Consider the following 23,246-nt stretch of genomic DNA (forward strand, 5'->3'; position numbering starts at 1 on the left):
CCTGGAGGAGAGGGGGTGGGGTGGGGTGGGACAAGCAGAGAAGAAGACATCAGGGGGTCCCCGCTTAGGCTTCGGGTTTGGCCCTCGAACCCCCAGGTCCCGCGGAGTGGTCCGCGGCTGTGAAGCCGAGCGGAGCGGACCCGGGCCCGCCGGCTGCAGTTCCTCGTCCGACCTGGCGGGGGCGCCGGCGCGCCCGATCAGGTGACCGCGCGCGGGTCCGGGGCTGCGGGAAGCGGCCTCGTTCTCAGCCGCCGGAGACGCCGCCGCCGCTGCCGCCGCCACACCTAGTGGAGGAGCCCGGGAAGGCCGCTCGGTGGGGGCTGGGGCGCAAGCGCCGGGGGTGGAGACGGAAGGGCGGCGGGCGGAAGGCGAGGAGGCTGCGGGGCGCAGGCTGCTTCTCGGGGGGCCGAGAGGGGGAAAGGAGCCCCGCGGGGAGGCGTCCGGCGCGCCTGGCTCTGTCACCCGCGCGGGGTTGGGGCGCGCGGGCCATGGGCGCGCTGGCCTGAGGCGAAGGTCTCGGGCGGCGGGGGAGGAGGCCCAGGCGCGGCTGCTGCGGAGGCCGCGGGCCGGGGACTGGGCGCGAGGCGGCCGGCGGCCGGCGGCGGCGTTGGCAGCGGCACCACCACCATCATCGCGACCACCACGGCGACCACCATGTCGCGCTCCGTGCTGCAGCCCAGTCAGCAGAAGCTGGCGGAGAAGCTCACCATCCTCAACGACCGGGGCGTCGGCATGCTCACCCGCCTCTACAACATCAAGAAGGTGCGCACCGGCCGGCGAGGCCGCGGCGGGGCGGGGGCGGGCGGGCGAGGCGGAGGACGGAGGCCGGGACGGAGGCCGGGGTGGGGGCGGCGGGCGGCGGGCGGCGCCCAGGGCCGGGAATCTCGGCCTCCTCGCCAGGCCGGGCCCGAGGTCGCCGGGGATGCGCCGCGGCCTAATGTGGAGTCCGGGGCGCTTCCCCCGGCGGCTCGCGGGCCGGCCCGAGGCTGGGAGAAGCCATTTCCCGGCTCCCGGAGGCGTGATCGGTGCCCTCGCGTCCCGGACCGTGTCCGTGGGAAGGAGGGTGATGGGTGGGTGGAATTCCGGAGGGGTCAGGGGAACTTGGGTGTCCCTCGGCTGAGGTTGAAGGGGGGGGGGGCTCTGGCATTGGGCCGGGAGTCTCCCCACCCCCACCGGCACAATTTTCTTTTTGGTCGATAAGTGTGGGAATGTGGAGAAGAAATGGCTGATGGGATGACCCTCGAATCCCCTCCACTGCCTTCTCGATTGCAAATACAAACCCTGTGGCGAGCGTGTTGACGTTTGGATTATTTCATTTTGAAGGTGAAGAGGAGGGAGGCGGGAGGGTGGAACCAATTTTCTTCTGAAATACTTCTAGGCTGTGAGTCACTAGAACAGGAATAACAACCTTCTCTCTCCGCTCCCTACTCCTCCTCGTTTTAGTGTTTTTTTTTTTAAGCCTTATCTGATAGTCCTGACACACCAATTCTTAAAGTGCAGTCTCTGCACATGAGCAAGCGATTTAGAGTGTAGTCTGATCATCTGAGTAACTAGCTAACAGGGTCACTGAATATTCCTTATTTCCTATGCAGAGAACTGCATAGAAAAAGTAGATGTAAAGACGGACACTAACATGACATTAACGTACCTTGGGGGAAAAGCCGTGCGAAGTTTGATAAATTTCAATGAATTTCATAGAGAACATTAGGAGGTTGTTTTTTGTACAGTAGATTTTGTGAGTTGCCATATTGTAATTATTTTTCTTGGACTTTTAATATACTACGAATGTTACCTTTCAAATTATAGTAGTAGATTTAGATTGTAGGTTGTGAGTTAGGGCTGTTGATTTTTTAAAAAAAAATTCCTATCAAGGTATTTGAGTATATAAAATTGATTTATATTTCAATTTGATTTTGACATTAAGTGTAAAAAAGATAATCCTGAGTTAATAGTGATATGTATTGGGAAAGGATAGATGTGTTTGTTAACCTGATTGCCAGGATCCATTCACTATAAACCCAGTGCAATAGTTTCCACATGCTTAGTCAGTTTGTTACAATCATGTGTCTAGAGCCCAGTGTCATGGCAAACAAGCTTTCTGCATTTACCATGGATCCTTGATTATAAATCTGTGTAGGTTATGGATTAACTTAATTTTAGATAGTAGTACTTACAAGTTGCCCTGTCCTAAACTTTTCGGTGAGATTAGCTTTTTAAGAAGTATACAAATTGTTTTGTATGTAAACTTTGTCCAAAAAAAATGAGCAAGTGAAACCTTACTAAAACTTACTAAACCTGTGGTATTGTGGTTAAAGGAAATGGTTATAATGGTTTTCAGAAGAGGAAGTGAGAGTAACATCAAAAGTGATTTGGGTTATTTGGGTAAAATACCTTATTTTAAGTAGTCGTCATAACATTTTCACAGTGTAAATGCAATAAAACTTGAATATACTAGTTTCATAGATAAATTCTGCTAAATTCTAAGCATTTGAGCTCTGATAATTCCAGTTTGCTGCCTTTACTCAAAGCAGTACTTTTATTCACTTCCTGTTTTGAGACATGTCAAGCTTTTGTATTTTTAACTACTAAACTTTAAGTTGAATGCAGTCATTATTATATCTAATTGTCAAATATTTTGAGTTATTGAAATACTATATTTCAGTACTTGCCAAATATTGATATTTTCCTGATAAGTGTTTTTCTTACCCTGCCTGATTATGAGGTTCTTCTTGAGCATATGTTTTTTGACATACTTGTATTTAGGATTATTACCTGGCCCATTAGGCTATGAGGCCATTGATTAGGGCTTGTTGAAATGAATTATATATATGTATCATATTTATGAATATAAACATTTGTAACTATGTAAACATGTGTGTTACTCTTAATTTTAATATTAATGGCTTTTATGTTGTTCTGGTCTATAATTTTGCTTATAAATGCATCAGATAGATTTTTAAAAATGTTTTTTATTGTAAAAATAGTGTACAGAGGGGTTACAGTTACATGAGTAAGGTAATGAGTACATTTCCTGTCCATCAAATAGATTTTTAATCTTTCAGTCTGGGGAATTGTCTGTAAGGCTCTTATATCTTCCCAGCTGGCTAGAGATTGAAACATTTGCTAAAATATTCTGCCAAAGAAGTAAGATCTGTTCACCATGTGTTTATAAGGTTCACACTGTCTTCATTTTTATAGGATAAGCCACATAATCTTTTCAATCTCTATCTCTTACAGTTCTCAAAAAAACTTTCCACCTTATAATACATATTGGCCAGTTAATTATTACATTTTTATTTATATGTGCATTAGATCATTTACCGAACTTGATTTTCTGCTCTATTTTTTTTTTTTTTGGGTCCGGTCGTGGGGCCTGAACTCTGGGCCTGGGCGCTGTCCCTCAGCTCTTCAGTTCAAGGCTAGCGCTCTACCACTTGAGCCACAGCACCACTTCCAGCTTTTTTCTTTTTGCTTATGTGGTGCTGAGGAATCGAACCCAGGGCCTCAGGCATGTAAGGCAAGCACTCTACCACTGAGCCACCTTCCCAGCCCTCTCCTCTATTTTGGTTAGAAGTAACAGATTTGGTTTAGAACTAATGAATTTCCTCAGATTTTGGAATATTTGGCCATATATAAATGAGATAATCTTGAGGGTGAGACCCAATTATAAAACCTGTATGATCTACATCTATGTGTGTGTTGTACACCCACACATACGGGCCCATGCAAATCCTAGGTGCTGTCCCTTAGCTTTTTTGCTCAAGGCCAGCAATTTACCACAGAAACCACATCTACGCTTTGGCCTTTTCTTAGTTAGTTGGAGATAAAGTGTTTCCTGGACTTCTCTGCCCAGGTTGGTTTTGAACCACATCTTTAGATCTTAACTTCTTGAATAGGCATGGCTCCAGGTACTTGGCTTCAAATACATCTTATACATCATAGTATAAGTATGTAACTTTACATAGTGGTTTTATTGCCTCTGCATTTTTTTTTTTTGGGTCCGGTTGTGGGGCATGAACCCTGGGCCTGGGCGCTGTCCCTCAGCTCTTCAGCTCAAGGCTAGCGTTCTACTACTTGAGCCACAGCGCCACTTCCGGCTTTTTTCTTTTTGCTTATGTGGTGCTGAGGAATCGAACCCAGGGCCTCAGGCATGCAAGGCAAGCGCTCTACCACAGAGCCATCTTCCCAGCCCTGCCTCTGCATTTTGACTGTGATCCGTCACACAGGTCAGGTGTGGAATTTTCCATGTGTGGTGTCAAAAAATTTCAGATTTTATTTTATTTATTTATTTATTTTTTGGGTCCAGTTGTGGGGCCTGAACTCTGGGCCTGAGCACTGTCCCTCAGCTCTTCAGCTCAAGGCTAGTGCCCTACCACTTGAGCCACAGCACCACTTCCGGTTTTTTTCTTTTTGCTTATGTGGTGCTGAGGAATCGAACCCAGGGCCTCAGGCATGCAAGGCAAGCGCTCTACCACTGAGCCAACTTCCCAGCCCCTCAGATTTTATTTTAGAGTATTTCAGATTTTAGATTTTCAGATTAGGGAAACATTCTGTATACAGTGGAAATGGTGCTAGTAAGCAAATGCAAAGAAACATACTTTAATGAGCTAAGTAAAATATATTTCTATAATTAATACATGTCAACATTTACTTGGAAAGCTTACCATGGTTCCTTGAAAATATTTTTGTAATTGATTTAGTCAAGAGTATTTGAAGCTAGCTGACCAGCCCCTGACAAAATTACTGAGACCCTATCTGAAACAACAAAATGTTTGTAATTCCAGCTCTGCAAGAGCAAGCCTCCTGGTCTGAGGCTAGCCTTGGTATTGAAGCCTTCTTGGGCAGAAAATTCACGAAGACCCTTTTCTTCAAGAAACCAGCAAAAATACTGAACTGGAAAAGTAGTTCAAGAGTGCTAGACTTAGCCCAGGTGCTGGTAGCTCATGCCTGTAATCCTAGCTACTCAGGAGGCTGAGATCTGAGAATCATGGTTTAAATCCAGACTGGGCAGGAAAGTCCATGAGACTCTTATCTCCAATAAACCACTAGAAAACTGGAAGTGGCGCTGTGGCTCAAGTGGTAGAGTGCTTACCTTGAGCTGAAGGGCTGAGGGCAGAGCCCCACGACTGACAAAAAAAAAAGGAGTGCTAGACTTGGGTGAAAAAGCCAGAGCTCAAAACTCTGAGTTCAATCCCTACTACTAACAATAAAAACAAATGAAAAGCCCTTTAGCAAAAAAGGGCAGGAATTGTCCTATCAAGTTTGATCTTCTAAATAATGTAAATCCTAGCATCACTAGATAAAAAATTAAAAAAACACAAACAAAAAACACTCCCCCACCCCAATATCAAAAAGTTGGAGATGTAGTGAACACTTGTAATCTCAAAATACCAGCACACCAGAAAAGTTAGGAGAATATTAGGTTTGGTCAGTTTAGGTAACATAAGAAAGAAAAAAATTGAGACCTAAATATTTACAAGTTGAGAAAATTTTAGAGGGCTTGTAGTTCGGTTGAAATTGTGAAAAAAAATAAGGGGCTTAATATAAAATATGTATTAAATTTATTTCTTAATTCATGAATATTTTATTTATTAAAAATATGCCTTCCCTTTCCAAACTTATTAATATTGCTCACTTGACTAGTGATTTTTTTTAAAGTGCTTAACCTAAGTTTTAATTGTTTAAAAATCGGCTAACAAGACAACTACAGAGGAATTTCTTACTTTAAAAGCAGCTGACAGGTCTGGACAGGAAAAGTAGAGTGATGGCAGCACTCAAGAAAGAACCTAAGTTAGGTGCTGGTGGCTCATGCCTATAATCCAAGCTACTCAGGAGGCTGAGATCTGGGGATTTCGGTTCAAAGCCAGTCAGGGCAGAAAAGCCCATGAGATTATTTCCAGCAAAAAGCTGGAAGTGGAGCTGTGGGGGCTCAATGAGAGAGCACTAGCCTTGACTGACAAAGCTAGGGACAGTGCTCAGGCCAAGTTCAAGCCATACACACACACACACACACACACACACACACACACACACACACCCACAAACACACACACACAGTTGACTGACAAAGCTAGGGACAGTGCTCAGGCTCAATGAGAGAGCACTAGCCTTGACTGACAAAGCTAGGGACAGTGCTCAGGCCAAGTTCAAGCCACACACACACACACACACACACACACACCCCACAAACACACACACACAGTTGACTGACAAAGCTAGGGACAGTGCTCAGGCCAAGTTCAAGCCACACACACACCACAAACACACACACACACACACACACACACACACACTTGACTGACAAAGCTAGGGACAGTGCTCAGGCCGAGTTCAAGCCACACACACACACACACACACACACACACACCACAAACACACACACACACACACACACACACACTTGACTGACAAAGCTAGGGACAGTGCTCAGGCCGCGTTCAAGACACACACACACACCACAAACACACACACACACACACACACACTTGACTGACAAAGCTAGGGACAGTGCTCAGGCCAAGTTCTAGACACACACACGCACACACGCACGCACACTCACACACACACACTGGTTGGTCACAGGGCTTGAACTTTGGGCCTGGGTGCTGTTCCTGAGCTCTTCAGCTCAAGGCGATTGCTCTACCACTTGAGCCACTGGGCGGGCCACTTCTGGTGTTCTGGTGGTTAATTGGAGAGTAGAGTCTTATGGACTTTCCTGCCTAGCCTAGCTTTGTACTGCTATCCTCAGATTTCAGCTACCTGAGTAGCTAGGATTACAAGTGTGAACCACTGGCACCAGTACTGTCCTTTACTCTTCTTTTTAATCCTTCCTCCCATGCCATCATTAATGTGAGATTTATCTCTGTGTCAAAAAGAGCTCAGTTAATTCTTCATAATTTTCTTTTTGTTAAATTATTGCACCAACTCATAAGGGCCAGAAAAGGAGAAAAAAGTCTTCTCAACAATGGCAGATCACTTGTATATGGACTGTTTTACCTTTTAAAAAATTTGATTGGAGGGACTGGGAAGGTGGCTCAGTGGTAGAGTGCTCAAGAGGCACAACATAAGCAAAAAGAAAAAAGCTGGAAGTGGCACTGTGGCTCAAGTGGTAGAGCACTAGCCTTGAGCTGAAGAGCTGAGGGACAGCGCCCAGGCCCAGAGTTCAGGCCCCACAACTGGACCCCCCCCAAAAAAAATTTGATTGGAGTATTTTCCCCCTACAATTATTTTTCTATGATTTTGGGTAACTGTTTCTTGAGGGAAAAATTAACCAGGTTAGCAGTGTAATGTTGAAAGTCTCTAGCTATATTTGCTTAATAATTGGCAATAAAAGATGTTTGTGAAGGGGTCCTTTCAAGGTGGGAACTAGTTTTAGCCTTCCCTTCCAGAATTGTTCTTGTCTCCATTTAGGGCATCATTTTTTTGGCTGATCATTCAAGAGCAGAGAAATTAGGTCAGTTGTTTGAAATTGGATGTGGCAGTTCTATGCTAATAGGAATGGTTAGTATAAAGTTTTTTTTTTCATATTGGATTTCATTATTGAGAGTGTTAGAGATGTTATGTAAATATCTCTCAGAAAAGCTGAATTTGCAGTATACAAGTAAATATAATAAATATAACTTTTAAGTCCTATTATGTTGGCTTGTAGTTGTTTCTCAAGGAAGCTTTGAAAGTAAGATGAATCTATGATTCTTTTTTAAAAATTCTGGTAGGCTGGGGCAGTAAAAATTTTTGGCAAATACTGAGGAAAAATGATTATTCTTAATTTTTTGATTGACAGTGATAGATTTTTCATATTATGTTTCCTTTGTGGAATTACAAAGTAACCTAAATATGAGAAAATCTATGGTTAACAAAGAAATACATATTATTTAAAACTTGAACATAACAGAAATGTGTGGCTTAAAAAATTCACTGTTCCCCTCACTTTAAAAAATAAGTCATGTATTTCTACCCTTTTCTGCATAAATGTTAACATATGTGCATGCATATTTTATTATAGTATGATTAAATTAGGTAGATTCTTCACAAAAATAAAACTGGAGAAGCAGCATGATGTAGTTTACGTGTAAATGAATTAGATTTCTTTTTTTTTTTTTTTTGGGTCCGGTCGTGGGCCTGAACTCTGGGCCTGGATGCTGTCCCTCAGCTCTTCAGCTCAAGGCTAGCGCTCTACCATTAGAGCCACAGCGCCACTTCCAGCTTTTTTCTTTTTGCTTATGTGGTGCTGAGGAATCGAACCCAGGGCCTCATGCATTCAAGGCAAGCGCTCTACCACTGAGCCACCTTCCCAGCCCCTGAATTAGATTTCTTAATCTGTTGCTTATATGTTTATGCTTAAGAAAAATTAATGGAATGGACACACATAACTAGTTATATCCAATATGCTAAAAGCGAGGAGGCCAGGATTAAAATGTGTCTGTGTGGAAATTTCTGTCCTTTTTAGTTAGGAAGAATGAAAATTTAATGCGTGTGTAATTTTCTAACAGTATTAGCATTAAGTAAAATTCCAACAATGCACATTTCTTGCTATTGAACTAAGCCATTTTATCCCTTAACTTTCTTAGACCAATTGTTTATTAAAAATAATTATGTATAATGCATAATAAAACTACTAATATCTACCATTTGTTAAGACTTCACACAGTGCTGTTTTTTATTGTCATTATTAAGGTTATATACACAGGGGTTCAGGTAATGAGTACAGTTCTCCCCCCCCCCCCCCCCGTTTTTTTTTTTTTTTTTTGGTAGATTGTGGGGCTTGAACTCAGTGCTTGGGTGCTATCCTTGAGCTTTTTTTGCTCTACCACTTTGAGCCATAGCTCCATTTTCTGTTTTTGAATGGTTAATTAGAGATAAGCATGTCATTGGGACTTTTTCACAGTTCCTTAGATCTCAGTCTCCTGAGTAGCTAGGATTACAGGCATGAGCCACTGGCCCCTGGTGATGAGTACATTTCTTAATGTCACCCCTTTCTTCACTTTCTCCCAGTTTCCCCATCTCAGTCCCAACCGCAACTTGTATAGTTCATTTTCAACATAGTATTGAGTACCACTACTACATTTGTTCACACTATTTGTATTTTTTCTTTTACTTATCTTTAGAACATTGATGTAAGTACCTATGCTGTAGAACAAAAATTGAAGTAATGTGGTGGCTGGTACAAAGAAATAAAGTGAATTAATGTTGGTTGTTGGTATTTCTCTCTGGAGCTTGGAAATCATGGATATTTAAAAATGTTCATTTTTTTCCTCATTAAGTCAAGCTCATAACCTTTAGGAGACATTTCTTAATTCCCTCTTGTAGATAATACAATTGGATATATATTTGCATGTATTACAAAATAATTATTAGTTGTGATGACTATTCTATAGTAGTGTGTGTGTGTGTGTGAGAGAGAGAGAGAGAGAGAGAGAGAGAGATGGGGTTTAAACTTAAGGCCTTATGTCCTTACTTGGCTCTTTTGCTCATGACTGGTACTCTTCCACTTGAGCCATGCCTTCAGTCTAGCATTTTGCTATTTGATAAGAGTCTCTAGTGCTTTTTTTGTTTTGTTTGTTTTTTGTTTTTGTTTTTGTTTTGGTCCAGTCGTGGGGCCTGAACTCTGGGCCTGGGCGCTGTCCCTCAGCTCTTCAACTGAAGGCTAGCGCTCTACCACTTCAACCACAGTACCACTTCCGGCTTTTTTCTTTTTGCTTATGTGGTACTGAGGAATCAAACCCAGGGCCTGCAAGGCAAGCGCTCTACCACTGAGCCACCTTCCCAGCCCCTCTAGCGCTTTTTTGCTTGGAATGACTTCAGACCACAAGCTTCATATCTCAGTTTCCTGAGCATCCAGGATTACAAGTGTGAGCTACAGGCAGATGGCCCAAACAACTTCTTAATAGCAAAAGTGTGACAGTATATAACACCTTTAAAAGACTATAATATCATTTTATAGACTGGAAATTTCTTGTATGTTGCAAACTAATATGTTTAAAGGCAATAATGACATAGCTTCTTTCGAATTGAATGGTAACTAGTTGCTCTCATTTGAGTCATTAAGGATACTATTTTTTCTTGGTCTGCAGCACAGGCTTTACAATTGGCCTTGGTCTTATTATTCTCTTGCCTCTCCAGCTAAAATAACTAAAATTTTAATATAGGATTCTGGAGCATGTGATAAATTATAAAGATTTTTCTTATCGTACAGTTTCCCCAGAATTTGTACTTAGGGAACAATAGCCATAATTTGTGTATCTTTAGATTTACTATTTGTGGATTGAAGTCATGGCTCAAGTGGTAGAGCAACAGCATTGAGAAGATCTTCTGTTTGTTTTAATCAGGAAATGTAGCTATTTAAATTCATTTGGAAACATTTACAATGATTTCAGTATGCTTTCCTATTAAGCCTTTTAATGGAAACTTACAGTGTGTTGTATTTCTTTTCACCTATCCAAGTTCAAGGCTAAATACTACTTTAAAGACTAAATACAGATAATGTGTAAGAAAAAAAATTGAGAAATTAAGCACTGATACTAGAATTCACGGTTTGATTTGATAGGTTTCTAAATACTCTGACAATTTTCACACCATATTGTTTAACTTTCATTATTTTAAAAACTAGAATACAAAAGGATGACAAGTAAATCACTTTTGTAGTTTATAATCTCAGTTGGTATCTATTCTCCTAGGTATTAATTTCAGTTTGCTAAAAACTCAGGAGCTTCTTGGTTTCATTCTGCCTACAGTTTTTCAAACCCTGCTTAAAAAGTTGTGATGTTTAGTTACAGAATGGAAGTTACATTGTCTTTCTAGCATAAATTGGTCACATTTTTTATATTTCCTCTCTTTTTTTACATGACTCAGTTATGGGTAATTCTTTTCCATATTCTCACAAATAGTGTTATTACTCTAACACTGAGCTTTTTGTTGACTTCCTTCAATTACTTCATTGAATAAAAATAAAATTTGGGGCTGGGAAGGTGGCTCAGTGGTAGAGCGCTTGCCTTGCATGCATGAGGTTCTGGGTTCGATTCCTCAGCACCACATAAGCAGAAAAAGCCAGAAGTGGGGCTGAGGCTCAAGTGGTAGAGCACTCTCCTTGAGCTGAAGAGATGAGGGACAGTGCCCAGGCCCAGAGTTCAGGACCCACCACTGACCAAAAAAAACCCAAAAAGTTCTTTGAATAAAAATAAAATTTTATTCTTCAGTATTTGTGCAAAAGAATGTTTTACTTATGTATTAGACTACAACTTAAACTGATCAAACTGATTGGAGGAAAGTTGAGGGTAGCTAAGTGTAGAAGGAATGAAATTAAATACGAATTTATATGTGGGTCCTGTTTGGCATTTGAAATGCCTTGAACAAATTAATTCTCTGAAGTTTCCTCCATCAGTATTGATAGTGTAGATCATTTCTAAAACGTAAGTGTTGGGCTGGGGAGGTAGCTCAGTGGTAGAACGCTTGCCGTGCATGCATGAGGCCCTGGGTTCGATTCCCCAGCACCGCATAAGCAAAAAGAAAAAAGCCGGAAGTGGCGCTGTGGCTCAAGTGGTAGAGCGCTAGCCTTGAGCTAAAAGAGCTGAGGGACAGCGCCCAGACCCAGAGTTCAGGCCCCGCGACCGGACCCCCCAAAAAAAAAAAAAAAAAAACACAATAAAACGTAAGTGTTTGCACACTGGAGTTGCCCAGTAACGTTTTTATTCTTGAGAAGTGTTCTTGTGTCTTGGTTGCTTGTTTCTTGATCTTTGCTTAATGTTGTTGGAATAGATAAAAGAAGTTTTAAGTCTACATTTGATTTTCTTAGCATCACTGCTTTTTAGAATCTTGATTAGTTCTTGTTAATATATGTAGAATAAACCATGGCATGTTAAGACATGGTATGTAATTTTATGTTTAACAACTTAGTGAAATGAATCAAGGGATTTGGCAGAAATGCCATTTTAAAGTTATATTTTAAAGTCCTATCAAGTCGATCATATGTTTTCTAGTCAAAGAAATTTACTTTGTGACCTAAATGAAGTATTAGTCTTTGTCCTTTATTCTTGTTAATAACATTAGGTTTGTGTTTTGTTTGTAACTAAACTTAGAGATACTTAATTGGCAATTATACTGACTTAGACTTGCTTTTGTCTAAGATCTTATTTTGAAATTGGGAATTCCCATGGTGCTGGGAATGTGGCTTAGTGGTAGAGCGCTTGCCTTGCATGCCTGAGGCCCTGGGTTCGATTCCTCAGCACCACATAAGCAAAAAAGAAAAAAGCCGGGCTGGGAAGGTGGCTGAGTGGTAGAGCGCTTGCCTTGCAAGCCTGAGGCCCTGGGTTCGATTCTTCAGCACCATATAAGCAAAAAAGAAAAAAGCCGGAAAGTGGCGCTGTGGCTCAAGTGGTAGAGTGCTAGCCTTGAGCTGAAGAGCTGAGGGACAGCGCCCAGACCCAGAGTTCAGGCCCCACAACCGGACCCCCCCAAAAAAAATGAAATTGGGAATTCCCTTTAGATGGCCATATATACTTATTTGTTTTAGGCACTGAAATAGCTTTTTTGTGTACCGTAATTTGCTTTTTAAGTATCATTAATGGCTGGACGCTGACAGCTGGGGTGCTGGTGCTTACGCCTTTAATTCTAGCTACTCAGGAGGCTGAGAACTGAGGATCTCGATTCAAAGCCAGCCTGCTGCAGGAAAGTCTGTGAGACTCCATCTTCAATAAACTACCAGAAAAACTGGAAGTGGCCCTGTGGCTCAAGTGGTGGAGCACTAACCTTGAGCTGAAGAGCTCAGGGCCAGTGCCCGGGCATAGAGTTCAAGCACCACTACCAACCCCCAAAATATATATGTAATTAACAGTCTGAAATAGGTAGAAATGGTGTACTCACTTTCTTAAGTAGGTAACTGAGGCATAGAAGTTAATCTAAGTTACATGCTATGTGTGCTGGGGATTGATCTCGTGCATTCTAGGCAAACACTTTACTATGGAGTTACCTCCTTAGCTTAGCAAGGTAGTGACATATTTTCTATAATAATACTGTGATTTTATCAGCCACTTTAAATAGTCTTCAACTTTTTGAATTTATAATTAGAATATTTATGGATAATATTTATGGAGAATGAAGTTCAAGTTATATGAACTAGAGATTTCTATCAATAAATTCATTTTAGATTTTCTGAAATTTCAAACAGTATTTAATGTATTATGAAATTAGTGAGCTAAGTAAAAATATTATAGTTTTTTTTTTTGTAATTTTGTGGTTCACGTGTTTCCTCTTTTATTTTTTTTTTTGTCGGTTGTGGGGCTTGTACTCTGGGCCTGAGCGCTGTCCCTCAGCTCTTCAGCTCAAGGCCAGTGCTCTCACTTGAGCCACAGCGCCACTTTGGTTTTCTGATGGTTTGTTGGAGATAAGACTCTCATGGACTTCCTGCCCAGGCTGGCTTTGAACCATGATCCTCAGATCTCAGCCTCCTGAGTAGTTAGGATTACAGGTGTGAGCCACTGGCGCCTGGCATGTTTCTTCTTTTGTGTTGTAAAATTTGCTCTTTTATTCAGTTCTGTGAAAAATAGTTGATAGAACTCTAGAACTTTATTAAAAGTCAAAATTTATTTATTTGTTTTTTCTCTCAGCTATGGTGGGGGATTGAATCCCAGGCCTTATGTATGCTAGACAAGCATTCTATTACTGAGCTACATTCCCAGTCACCCTTGATAGGTGATTTCTGGATTAAAGTCAGCTTTTTTGTTTGTTTTTTTGGAGAGCTGGAAAGGGATAGAAGTACTCCAAATTATTAATTCAGTCAGCAATTTATTAACTATTTCGATTTAGTCTTGTGTTAAGTCTTTGAAATGTAACTAAGTATAGTAGTATATATAGTTTCCTAAAATTTGGTTTTTTAATGATGATAAATTTAACAGTGAAGAATTAATTTTACATAATGCAGCTGTGGTAACATACATGGTTTCAAGTTTACTAACACCATACTCTGCTCAAAAAAATTGTGAATTGTTATCTTACAATTTCTTTGTCCTTGTATGAAATTCTTTTGTTAGGGTGGGCAAAATTAGTCTTTATAAAGAGACTACTGATTAGTTGGAATTTTGCTCTATTACTGTTGTTATAGTATAAAAACTTCCCTGACTGAATTGCAGTTACAGAATTGCAAAGTTAGATTTACTGCTATTCTAACTGTTGTTATACTGTTATTATAATTGTGTCATTGTTGTATATGGACACAGTGGTATTTTTATTTATATGACTAATATAAACTCCATAAATCTGTTGTATACTAAGACTCACAATTTAGGATATCTTTGCCAGTTTACCTGGTTATCACTTTAAGTAGTATCATAGTTTTATTTATTTATTTATTTATCTTGTCAGTCATGGAGCCTGAACTCTGGGCCTGGGCACTGTCCCTCAGCTGTTCAGCTCAAGACTAGAGCTCTACCACTTGGGCTACAGTGCCACTTCTGGCTTTTTCTGCTTATGTGGTGCTGAGGAATTGAACCCAGGGCCTCATGCATACAAGGCAAGCAGTCTACCACTGAGCCTCCTTCCCTGCCTCATAGTTTTATTTTTCTATTTTTATACTTTTTGTTTGAATAGTACTCATATTCATACTGAGACGTGAACTTAAGGTCTTCTTCCCTCAGTTTTTTTCCCCTGCTTACAGCTAGTGCACTACCGCTTGAGCCACACCTGCTTTTGACTGATTTATTGGGTTTAAGAGTCTCCTGTATTTGCCTGCCTAGGCTTGCTTTGAATAACAATCCTTAGATCTCAGCCTCCTGAGTAGCTAGGCCTATGACCATGAGAAACCAGTGCCTGGTTTGAGTGTCTCTTTTATTGAGTAAAAATTCAAGTAAGTTGAGAAAAAGTAAAATGGGGACCCTTAGTTTTGTATTTTTTATTGTTTTGTGTGTGTATGTGTGCACATGCACGTGTGTGCATGAGTGCGTGCGTGTATACCAGAAGTGGGAGTTGAACTCGAGGCCTGGTCATTCATCCTAAACTTTTTCACTTAAGGCTAACACTCTACCACTTGAACCATTGCTCCACCTCTGGCTTTTTTGGTGATTAATTGAATGTAAGAGTCTCACAGACTTTCTTGATTGGACTAGCTTTAAACTGTGATCCTCAGATCTCAGACTCCTAAGTAGCTAGGATTTCCTGGCGATTGTTTCCTGGCCACTGGCATACTTTGATTGCTCACGGTATACTATATACTCATAAATTCTATTCGTGCATGCTCTTTCCATGCATCTAAAACTTTTTATTGTATAGTTTGATTATATTCTGCAGTTTATTGTTAGAAGCACTGAAACAGAAGATAAAAATCATTTATTTGTGGTACATAGCTGCTATTCAGTGAAAGAGCCAGGATTTCAACATAGCTATCCTATGACAAAACTCATTCTCAGGACTGGCAGTGGTACAGTCTGCTTTTGGCATGTATAAAGCCCAAGGTTCAGTCCTCAGCACTAAAATAACAAAGCCACAAATATCTAATATTCTTAATTAACGGCTGAGTTCTTTCTATAAGTAAAGCCAGTGTAATATATGTAGATTTAGGCTAAATGGGGAAATAATACATTGAGAAGAAGAATCAATAATCATATAAGGAAATTACCACTAAATTTGCTTACTTTCATGTGTCATGAAGAGGACTGTTACTATGATTACTACCCAGATTAGACTTATCAGAACTGTTATTAACAAAGCTATAATAGTTGAGCACTTACATGCCAGTCATGTTGCTAAATGTTTTCACCTGGATTTATTTACCCTCTTTAGATCCTTATATTGAGGTAAGTACTGATTCCCACCCCATTTTACAGATGAAGAACCTGAGACTAGAGGATACTGTATAGTATTTTAAGGATCCCATGTCTAGTTTTATTTCAAAATCTGGTTTTAACCTTTTTGCCATGCTTTCTCATGTTTAAGACCCAATAAGCAATATGGAAAAAGGTAAATCATTTCTAAAAGGGATTATTTATAACTACTTTTCCACTAAAATACGGTTTCATTCTTATTGTTTTCAGACTAAGAAAGAGCTATTTACACATGCAAGTGCATACTCACACTCAACACTTTATTTTAGTTGATTAAATTGTTACACAGTAAAATCTGTGATCATGGAATATGGGTATTTTAGTCTTATATCTTCATTGCTTGATATGGATGCTATTAAAATAGATAGCTGGATTTTTAAATAATTAGAATAAAATACACGAAAAGAACTATTTGGAATTATTTTAGGATTTTGTACTATCTCAGGCATGTTTATGAAACTTGATTTTCATTATAACATTTATGTAAGGAAATGGCTATTTTAGAGTTGTTTCTTTTTGGGCAGATGGTTAGGTGTGATTTTACTTTGTTATATAATTACCTTATGAGGAATATGATCATTGGAAGCATATTTACAGGAAATAATATTTTAAAGAAATGATAGTCTGAGGAAAAGTGAGATTATATGTTAATATTATATGGAGATTGCATTTATTTAGTAGCTTTGTGTCAGTCTTGTTAAAAATAAAAATGATTAGGTTATAATTGTTTGATCTAGTTGTATTTGAGAATTAAGTTTTTTTTATTGCATTCCTATTTTCACTTCTAAAATACAGGAATGCTTGTATTGATTTTTTTATACTTTGGCTTGGAAGGAAGCTAGATGATACTTAAAATAGAGTTCAATTTGAGTTGAAGTGCAAAATTCACCCAATAACAATTTATTTTTATTCTTGGCTACCGTTTGTTTTTAAGGTATGTAAAATTTCACTGCTGGTTTTGCTCCCATTTTTATAGATGCATGTAGTCTTTATTTTTCCTTCTTTATATTATTATTTTAAATTGATTAAGAAAGACCACCAAGATACTGACGTGGGTTGTACACTTACACAATATATTTCAGTATATATGAATAGTATAAGTTATGAATCTATTGTATACTGACTCGCTATTTAGAATACCTTTAGAATATAGCAACATACAGTTCTAATCTTGATTTGTAATTCATAGTCTGCAGTGCATAAGTTTTCTACTGAGAAGTATGTCATAGTTTGACAATCATTGTTGACACGTAATTTTCTCTCTTTTTATTACAATGCTTCCCCAGCAAGGACAAGTTTGGAAGGTTTGCAAAGCTTTTCACCTTCCCTCTGCCCGCTTGCCCGCTTTCAGATCAGTTTCATGTTTCATAACTTCTCTTTCTGTAATTCACAACATAGCCATAGTAAATAATTTAAGAAATTACAATGCTTTATTTCCTTACACATGGCAGACAAATTATTTTTCAAAGGATACATCCTTTAAAAATGTAATAAAAATAATCAGGAATGCTACAATTTTAGTAATTTCTTAAGAAAGAACATCTCATTAGCAAGCAGTTAATTAAATGTCACAGAATGAAACAGTGACCAGTATTCAAGAGTCTATATTACTTTAAGGAAAAGTTCTAATGATATTTTTTACATTTGTATAATGCTTTATATATCACTACCTAGAATGCTGCACTGCTGATGTGGTCAGATGTAAACATTTTCATTTGTTCTGTGCTTATGAGATAGAGAACAAGGATAGGTTTCATTGTAGTCCTGCTGGTATGATGGAAAACAGTGTGATAACCTAAAGAACAGGGAACATATCTTAGCACTGTAAAGACAGTGTTTACAGCTTTCAGTTCTTTTGAACTAGGGCTCATATTAAAATGTTTAAAATGAATGAGGAGAACATTTTGGAAAAGACATTTTAAAACAGGCTTATCACACTTAGAAAGCAACATGTCCAGTAGTTTACTTAATAGCTAATTTTTAATACTTTGTTAGCTTTAGATGAATACAATTCTACCTCAAACCAAAATTATTTTCTTTTTCTTTTTCCTTTTCTTTTGTTTTTATTGATTTTTTTTTTTTTTTTTTTTAGGTTTGAGCTTTTCCCTTCACTGCTGTTCTGCGCTAACTGCTTTGGAACTTTTCCATGCATTTTTTTTTCAGTAGAAGAACATCTCTGTACTGTCTCCCATTGCATATTTCAGCTGTGACAATCCTTGCACTTTGCCTATTCATTTTATCACCTGCTCACCAAAAACAATAAAATATCGTTCTAATTTCTGATGGCAGATTGGCTATTCATTGATTTTAGGAGGAGGATGCATTTCACTCTTGTTTTTGTTACTGTTGTTTTTTAGGCATGTGGAGATCCCAAGGCCAAACCATCCTACCTTATTGACAAAAACCTGGAATCTGCTGTGAAATTCATAGTCAGAAAATTCCCTGCTGTAGAAACCCGCAACAACAATGTAAGTCTTCTCAATTTTCATATTGATTAGTCCTATCTGTTAGGAGAGCAATTATCAGTCTGTAGTGCTTGTAGTATTTATCTAATTCTTTATATTTTGGTGTGTACAGATTATATACATTGCTTAAGGACTTTGGAAGACATGCTTGTCATTGAAACTGCAAAAATATTTTAGTGTCATTACCAGTTGTTAAGAATGTAAGATTTAATTTCTCATGCACTAGTTCTTTCAAAGTACAACAAGAATAAGAAAATGAGATAAACATATAGTATCTTAAATTCTTTTTTTTTGTCAGTCGTGGGGCTTGAACTCTGGGCTTGAGTGCTGTCCCTCAGCTCTTCAGCTCAAGGCGAGCTCTCTACCACTTGAGCTACAATGCCACTTCCCGTTTTCTAGTGGTTTATTGGAGATAAGAGTCTCTTAACTCATGGACTTTCCTGCCTGGGCTGGCTTTGAACCGCGATCCTCAGTTCTCAGCCTCCTGAGTAGCTAGGATTACAGGCATGAGCCACTGGTGCCCGGCTTCTTATTTTGTTTTATAAGTCATAAACTTGGCCTTTTTTTTTTTTTTTTTTGGTCAGTAATGGGGCTTCAACTCAGGGCCTGGGTGCTGTTCCTGAGCTTTTTCAAGGCCAGCACTCTACCACTTTGAGCCAAAGCACCACTTCTGGTTTTCTGGTGGTTAATTGGAGATAATAGTCTCATGGACTTTCCTGCCCAGGCTGGTTTCGAACCACAATCCTCAGATCTCAGCCTCCTAAGTAGCTAGGATTATAGGCATGAGCACCTGGCTCATAGAGCTTTTATTGCTGTGGTATTTGCTGGGTTCAGTTTTGAACAAATATATCTGCTTCTCCAGTATTTTTTTTCTTTTTCTTTTTCTTTTTCTTTTTAATTTTGCCAGTCTTGGGGCTTGAACTCAGAATGGGCACTGTCCCTGAGCTTCTTTGTGCTCAGTGCTAGCATTCTACCACTTGAGCCACAGCAAACCTTGTTAGATAGGCACTCTACCACCGAGTCACACCTCTAGCCCTAAGTAATTTCTTCTATTCTTTCATTTTTATTTATTTATTTTGTCAATCGTGGGGCTTGAACTCTGGTGCTCTCCCTGTGCTCTTCAGCTCAAGGCTAGCACACTACCACTTGAGCCACAGTGCTACTTCTGGCTTTTCATGTTTATGTGGTACAGAGAAATTGAACCTAGATTGTGCATGCGAGGCAAGCACTCTACCACTAAGTCACATTCCCAGCCCTCACCAGTATTTTCATAACATGCAAAACATTTCTGAAAAGTAAATAATATAAGACTTTATTATTAGATTATTTATTGTTTCTGTACTGCTTTTTTTCTTGTTTTTGGTCCAAGATTGGGCCTATTTCACACATTGTTTAGCACTCTACCAACTGAGCTCCTCCAGGACCCCCTCCCCATTACTTTTCATGTGGAGCTTTTCTTTAGTGTATTGAAGTACAGTTGTATTCATCATCCTACTGGTATGTATACCTATTTTGGCACTTCTTTATAGTAACTTTTTTGAATTTTTAGAAAATTATAGCGTTTCACCTTATACTATGTCATTTTAATATGTTTTGTGTTGGGATCTTTCTATGTCTTTTTTTCCCTGTTTTTTTATTTTCCCATGCTATAGTCCTTGCTACCTCTTTCACTTTTTGTGCAAATGTAGTCTAGAAATCTCCTCTCATTATTTCCCTATTTTTGAAACCTGTTTAAAAGATACATTGTCATCTTTTCATTTTCTCAAATCATGTGTTGTTACCACTTAGAGCCATTTTGATGTAGAAGAAAAACCAGTCCAATAAAAATGAGTGAAGTGCTTCTTAGAGAAGTTTTTAAGTTCTGGCTTTTGGACTCAGGGACTTGCTAGATTTGTACTCTACTACTTTAACCACAGCCCTCTCTCATATTCATTATGTTTTAGATAGTGATTATCACTTAAGACCCAGGGCTGGCCTTTGGATAATAATCTTCCTACCTATGCTTCCTTCATCACAGCTGGGATTATAGGCATTACCCACCACAGAATGCCACCATGCTAGTTTATTGAAATGAAGTCTTGTTAAACTTCTGCCAGGCTGGCTTGGAACTGCAGTCATCCTGATCTTTGCTTTCTGAGTGGCTGAGATAAAAAGATTATGTTCTTAAAGTCTTGTTAAACTTTTGCCAGGGCTGGCTTGGAACTGCAGTCATCCTGATCTTTGCTTTCTGAGTAGCTGAGATAAAAAGATTATGTTCTTTAAATTTTGTTATTATGATTAGTAGTAATAATAATAATAATTATTACTTTGTGACAGTCCTGGGGTTTGAACACAGGGCCTAGGTGCTATCCCTGAGCTTCTTTTGCTCAAGGCTAGTGCTCTGTCACTTGAGCCATAGATCCACTTTTGGCTTTTTTGGTAGTTTAGTGGAGATGAGAGTCTCATAGACTTTCTTGCCTGGGCTAGCTTTGAACTGCAGTTCTCAGATCTCAGCCTCCTGAGTAGATAGGATTGCAGGCCTGGGCTACCTTCATCTGGCTAAGATTATGTTTTATAACTGGTATATTAAGGTATCATAATTCGTTTCTAATTAGAAAATAGATAATTCAAAGTATATATTTCTTTTTTTCAAAGTGTATATTTCTTTAATATACAATTATTATGTAGACAACTTTTTAGTTATTGACATTAGTTGTATAACTTTTTTGAGAGATTATATACTTGGAGAAACCTATCAATTAATTATTATTAAGTAATTGTACAAAGAGGTTACAATTTCATAAGTCAGGAGATGAGTACAATGCTTCTTGGTCAGCATCATTCCTTCCTTTTTTCTCCTCCATTTTCTCCCTCTTCTCCCTGCTTTCAGTTAACATAGTTTATTAAATCTCATGTTAATTCAGAATATATTATTATGTACTCATAAAATCATAAGCCAGAAAGAAGTTTTCAAATTTAATATGTGTGTTTATTTGTAATTTTCTTTTGAACAACATAAATTTATTCAACCATATAAGCCATTCATATTCTTGAACTGGTGACTAGAAGTGTGAGATCCAACATTGTCATGTTTTATTTGTGAATTTTAGTGTAGCATAGTCCTTATTGTGAGATCTTCCTTAGAAAATTGCTGGGGCTGGGAAGGTGGCTCAGTGGTAGAGCGCTTGCCTTGCATGCCTGAGGCCCTGGGTTCGATTCCTCAGCACCACATAAGCAGAAAAGAAAAGCCGGAAGTGGGGCTGTGGCTCAAGTGGTAGAGCGCTAGCCTTGAGCTGAAGAGCTGAGGGACAGAGCTCAGGCCCAGAGTTCAGGCCTCACGACCGGACCCAAAAAAAAAAAAAGAAAAGAAAATTGCCAAGAGTTAATTATATATATCTTCACTGTTTGATAATAGTATGTTTTTTTTGATTAAAGGCATCAGTAAGCTTTACTGTTCTTAATAGGATTAGCAAACTACTATGACAATAATGCTTTTGCTCTTTATTCTTTGATAGTTTTACTTTTTCAATTTTTGAAGTACAGAATTTTAATAACAGCTTTATTGAGATGTAATTATGTATACCATAAGTATAATACACTTTAATACACTGTTGAAATATATTATTTACTTTTTTTAGTTTACTCTCAGATTATAACTGTATTGATATATTATTCACATACCGTATAATTCACCCATTTTAAGTGTACTGTTTAATAGTGTTTAGTATATTCAATACCAAGACAATTTTAGAATATTTATATTGTCCCAACACAGAATGTCAGTGTCCATTACTATTCACTCCAGATTTCCTGCCAACTTCCTAGCACTCATTAAATGAATGCACTTTCTGTCTCTATACCTATTTGATTGTGATTGGCTTTTTGTCCTAGCATAGTGTTTTTCAAGGTTTATCCAAGTTGTCACATGTATAAATACTTCATATCTGTTTACTGCCAAATGATATTCTGTTATATGCCACATTTTATTTATAATCCATGTGTTGATGGATGTTTGGGTTGTTTTTACTTTTCTCGGCTATTTGGAATAATAATACTTTGAATTTGTATAAAAATTTTTCAGTGTATAGATATTCCAGTTTTATTGGCATATGTATAACTAGGTCTATATGGTTAATCTGTGTTGGAACCTATAAAATGGGTTGTATAATGTTGTTGAATATTGCAACTTCTTGTAGCATTTAGTGTGATTATTTGCAAAGCCTGGACTTGTCATATAGCTTTTACAGCTATTTTGTGTGATGTTACACTCTTTATTTTTTTTAAGTTGCTAAAGTACTACATACTACACATGAAGTCTTGTGATTTCAGTTTGTTTTGGGGCCTATAAAAACATTGATGAGAGTCTCCTGGCCAGCTTGATTAAGAGATGAGGAGTGAGGAGTTCAGTTTATTATTATTATTATTATTATTTGGTTGTGGGGCTTGAACTCTGGGCCTGGGCGCTGTCCCTGATCTCTTCAGCTCAAGGCTAGCACTCTACCACTTGAGCCATGGCACCACTTTCAGTTTTCTGGTGGTTAATTGGAGATAAGAGTCTCAGGAGGACTTTTCTGCCTGGGCTGCCTTTGAACCGCAATCCTCAGATCTCAGCCTCCCCAGTAGCTAGGATTACAGGTGTGAGCCACTAGCATCCAGCTAGTTTTATTATTTTTTAAGTCCATAGACTAGTACTTGAAATGTAATACCTGGGATTGATGGAAAGCTGCAAATTTCTGGCTGCTACCATGTTCAAGTGGTGTTATTACCTTCTTTGACAGGAAGTATAAGAAGTAATGGTTTTGGTAAAAATTCATCAAAAGAGTTGGGAATATGGCTTAGTGGTAGAGTGCTTCCTAGCATGCATAAAGCCTTGGGTTAGAATCCTCAGTACCATATAAACAGAAAAAGCCAAAGTGGCACTGTGGCTCAAGTGGTAGAGTGCTAGCCCTGAGCAAAAGAAGCTCAGGTTCAGTGCCCAGGCTTTGAGTTTAAGTCC

The 23,246-nt window shown here is 39.0% G+C and overlaps 1 protein-coding gene across 2 annotated transcripts in view; it reads left to right on the forward strand.

The window, feature by feature from the left end:
- Nucleotides 1-557: 557 nt before the first annotated feature.
- Nucleotides 558-23,246, forward strand: part of Nckap1 (NCK associated protein 1) — a 95,474-nt gene continuing 72,785 nt past the window's right edge. For both annotated transcript variants that reach the window (XM_042688235.1, XM_042688236.1), the window contains exons 1-2: nucleotides 558-762; nucleotides 18,164-18,274. In XM_042688235.1, the coding sequence (XP_042544169.1) occupies nucleotides 655-762; nucleotides 18,164-18,274 (219 nt within the window). In that variant the 5' untranslated portion in view covers nucleotides 558-654. The remainder of the gene's footprint in view (nucleotides 763-18,163; nucleotides 18,275-23,246) is intronic.

This window comes from Dipodomys spectabilis, unplaced genomic scaffold (assembly GCF_019054845.1).
Source record: "Dipodomys spectabilis isolate Male_0828 unplaced genomic scaffold, ASM1905484v1 ptg000115l, whole genome shotgun sequence".
Lineage (NCBI taxonomy): Eukaryota > Metazoa > Chordata > Mammalia > Rodentia > Heteromyidae > Dipodomys > Dipodomys spectabilis.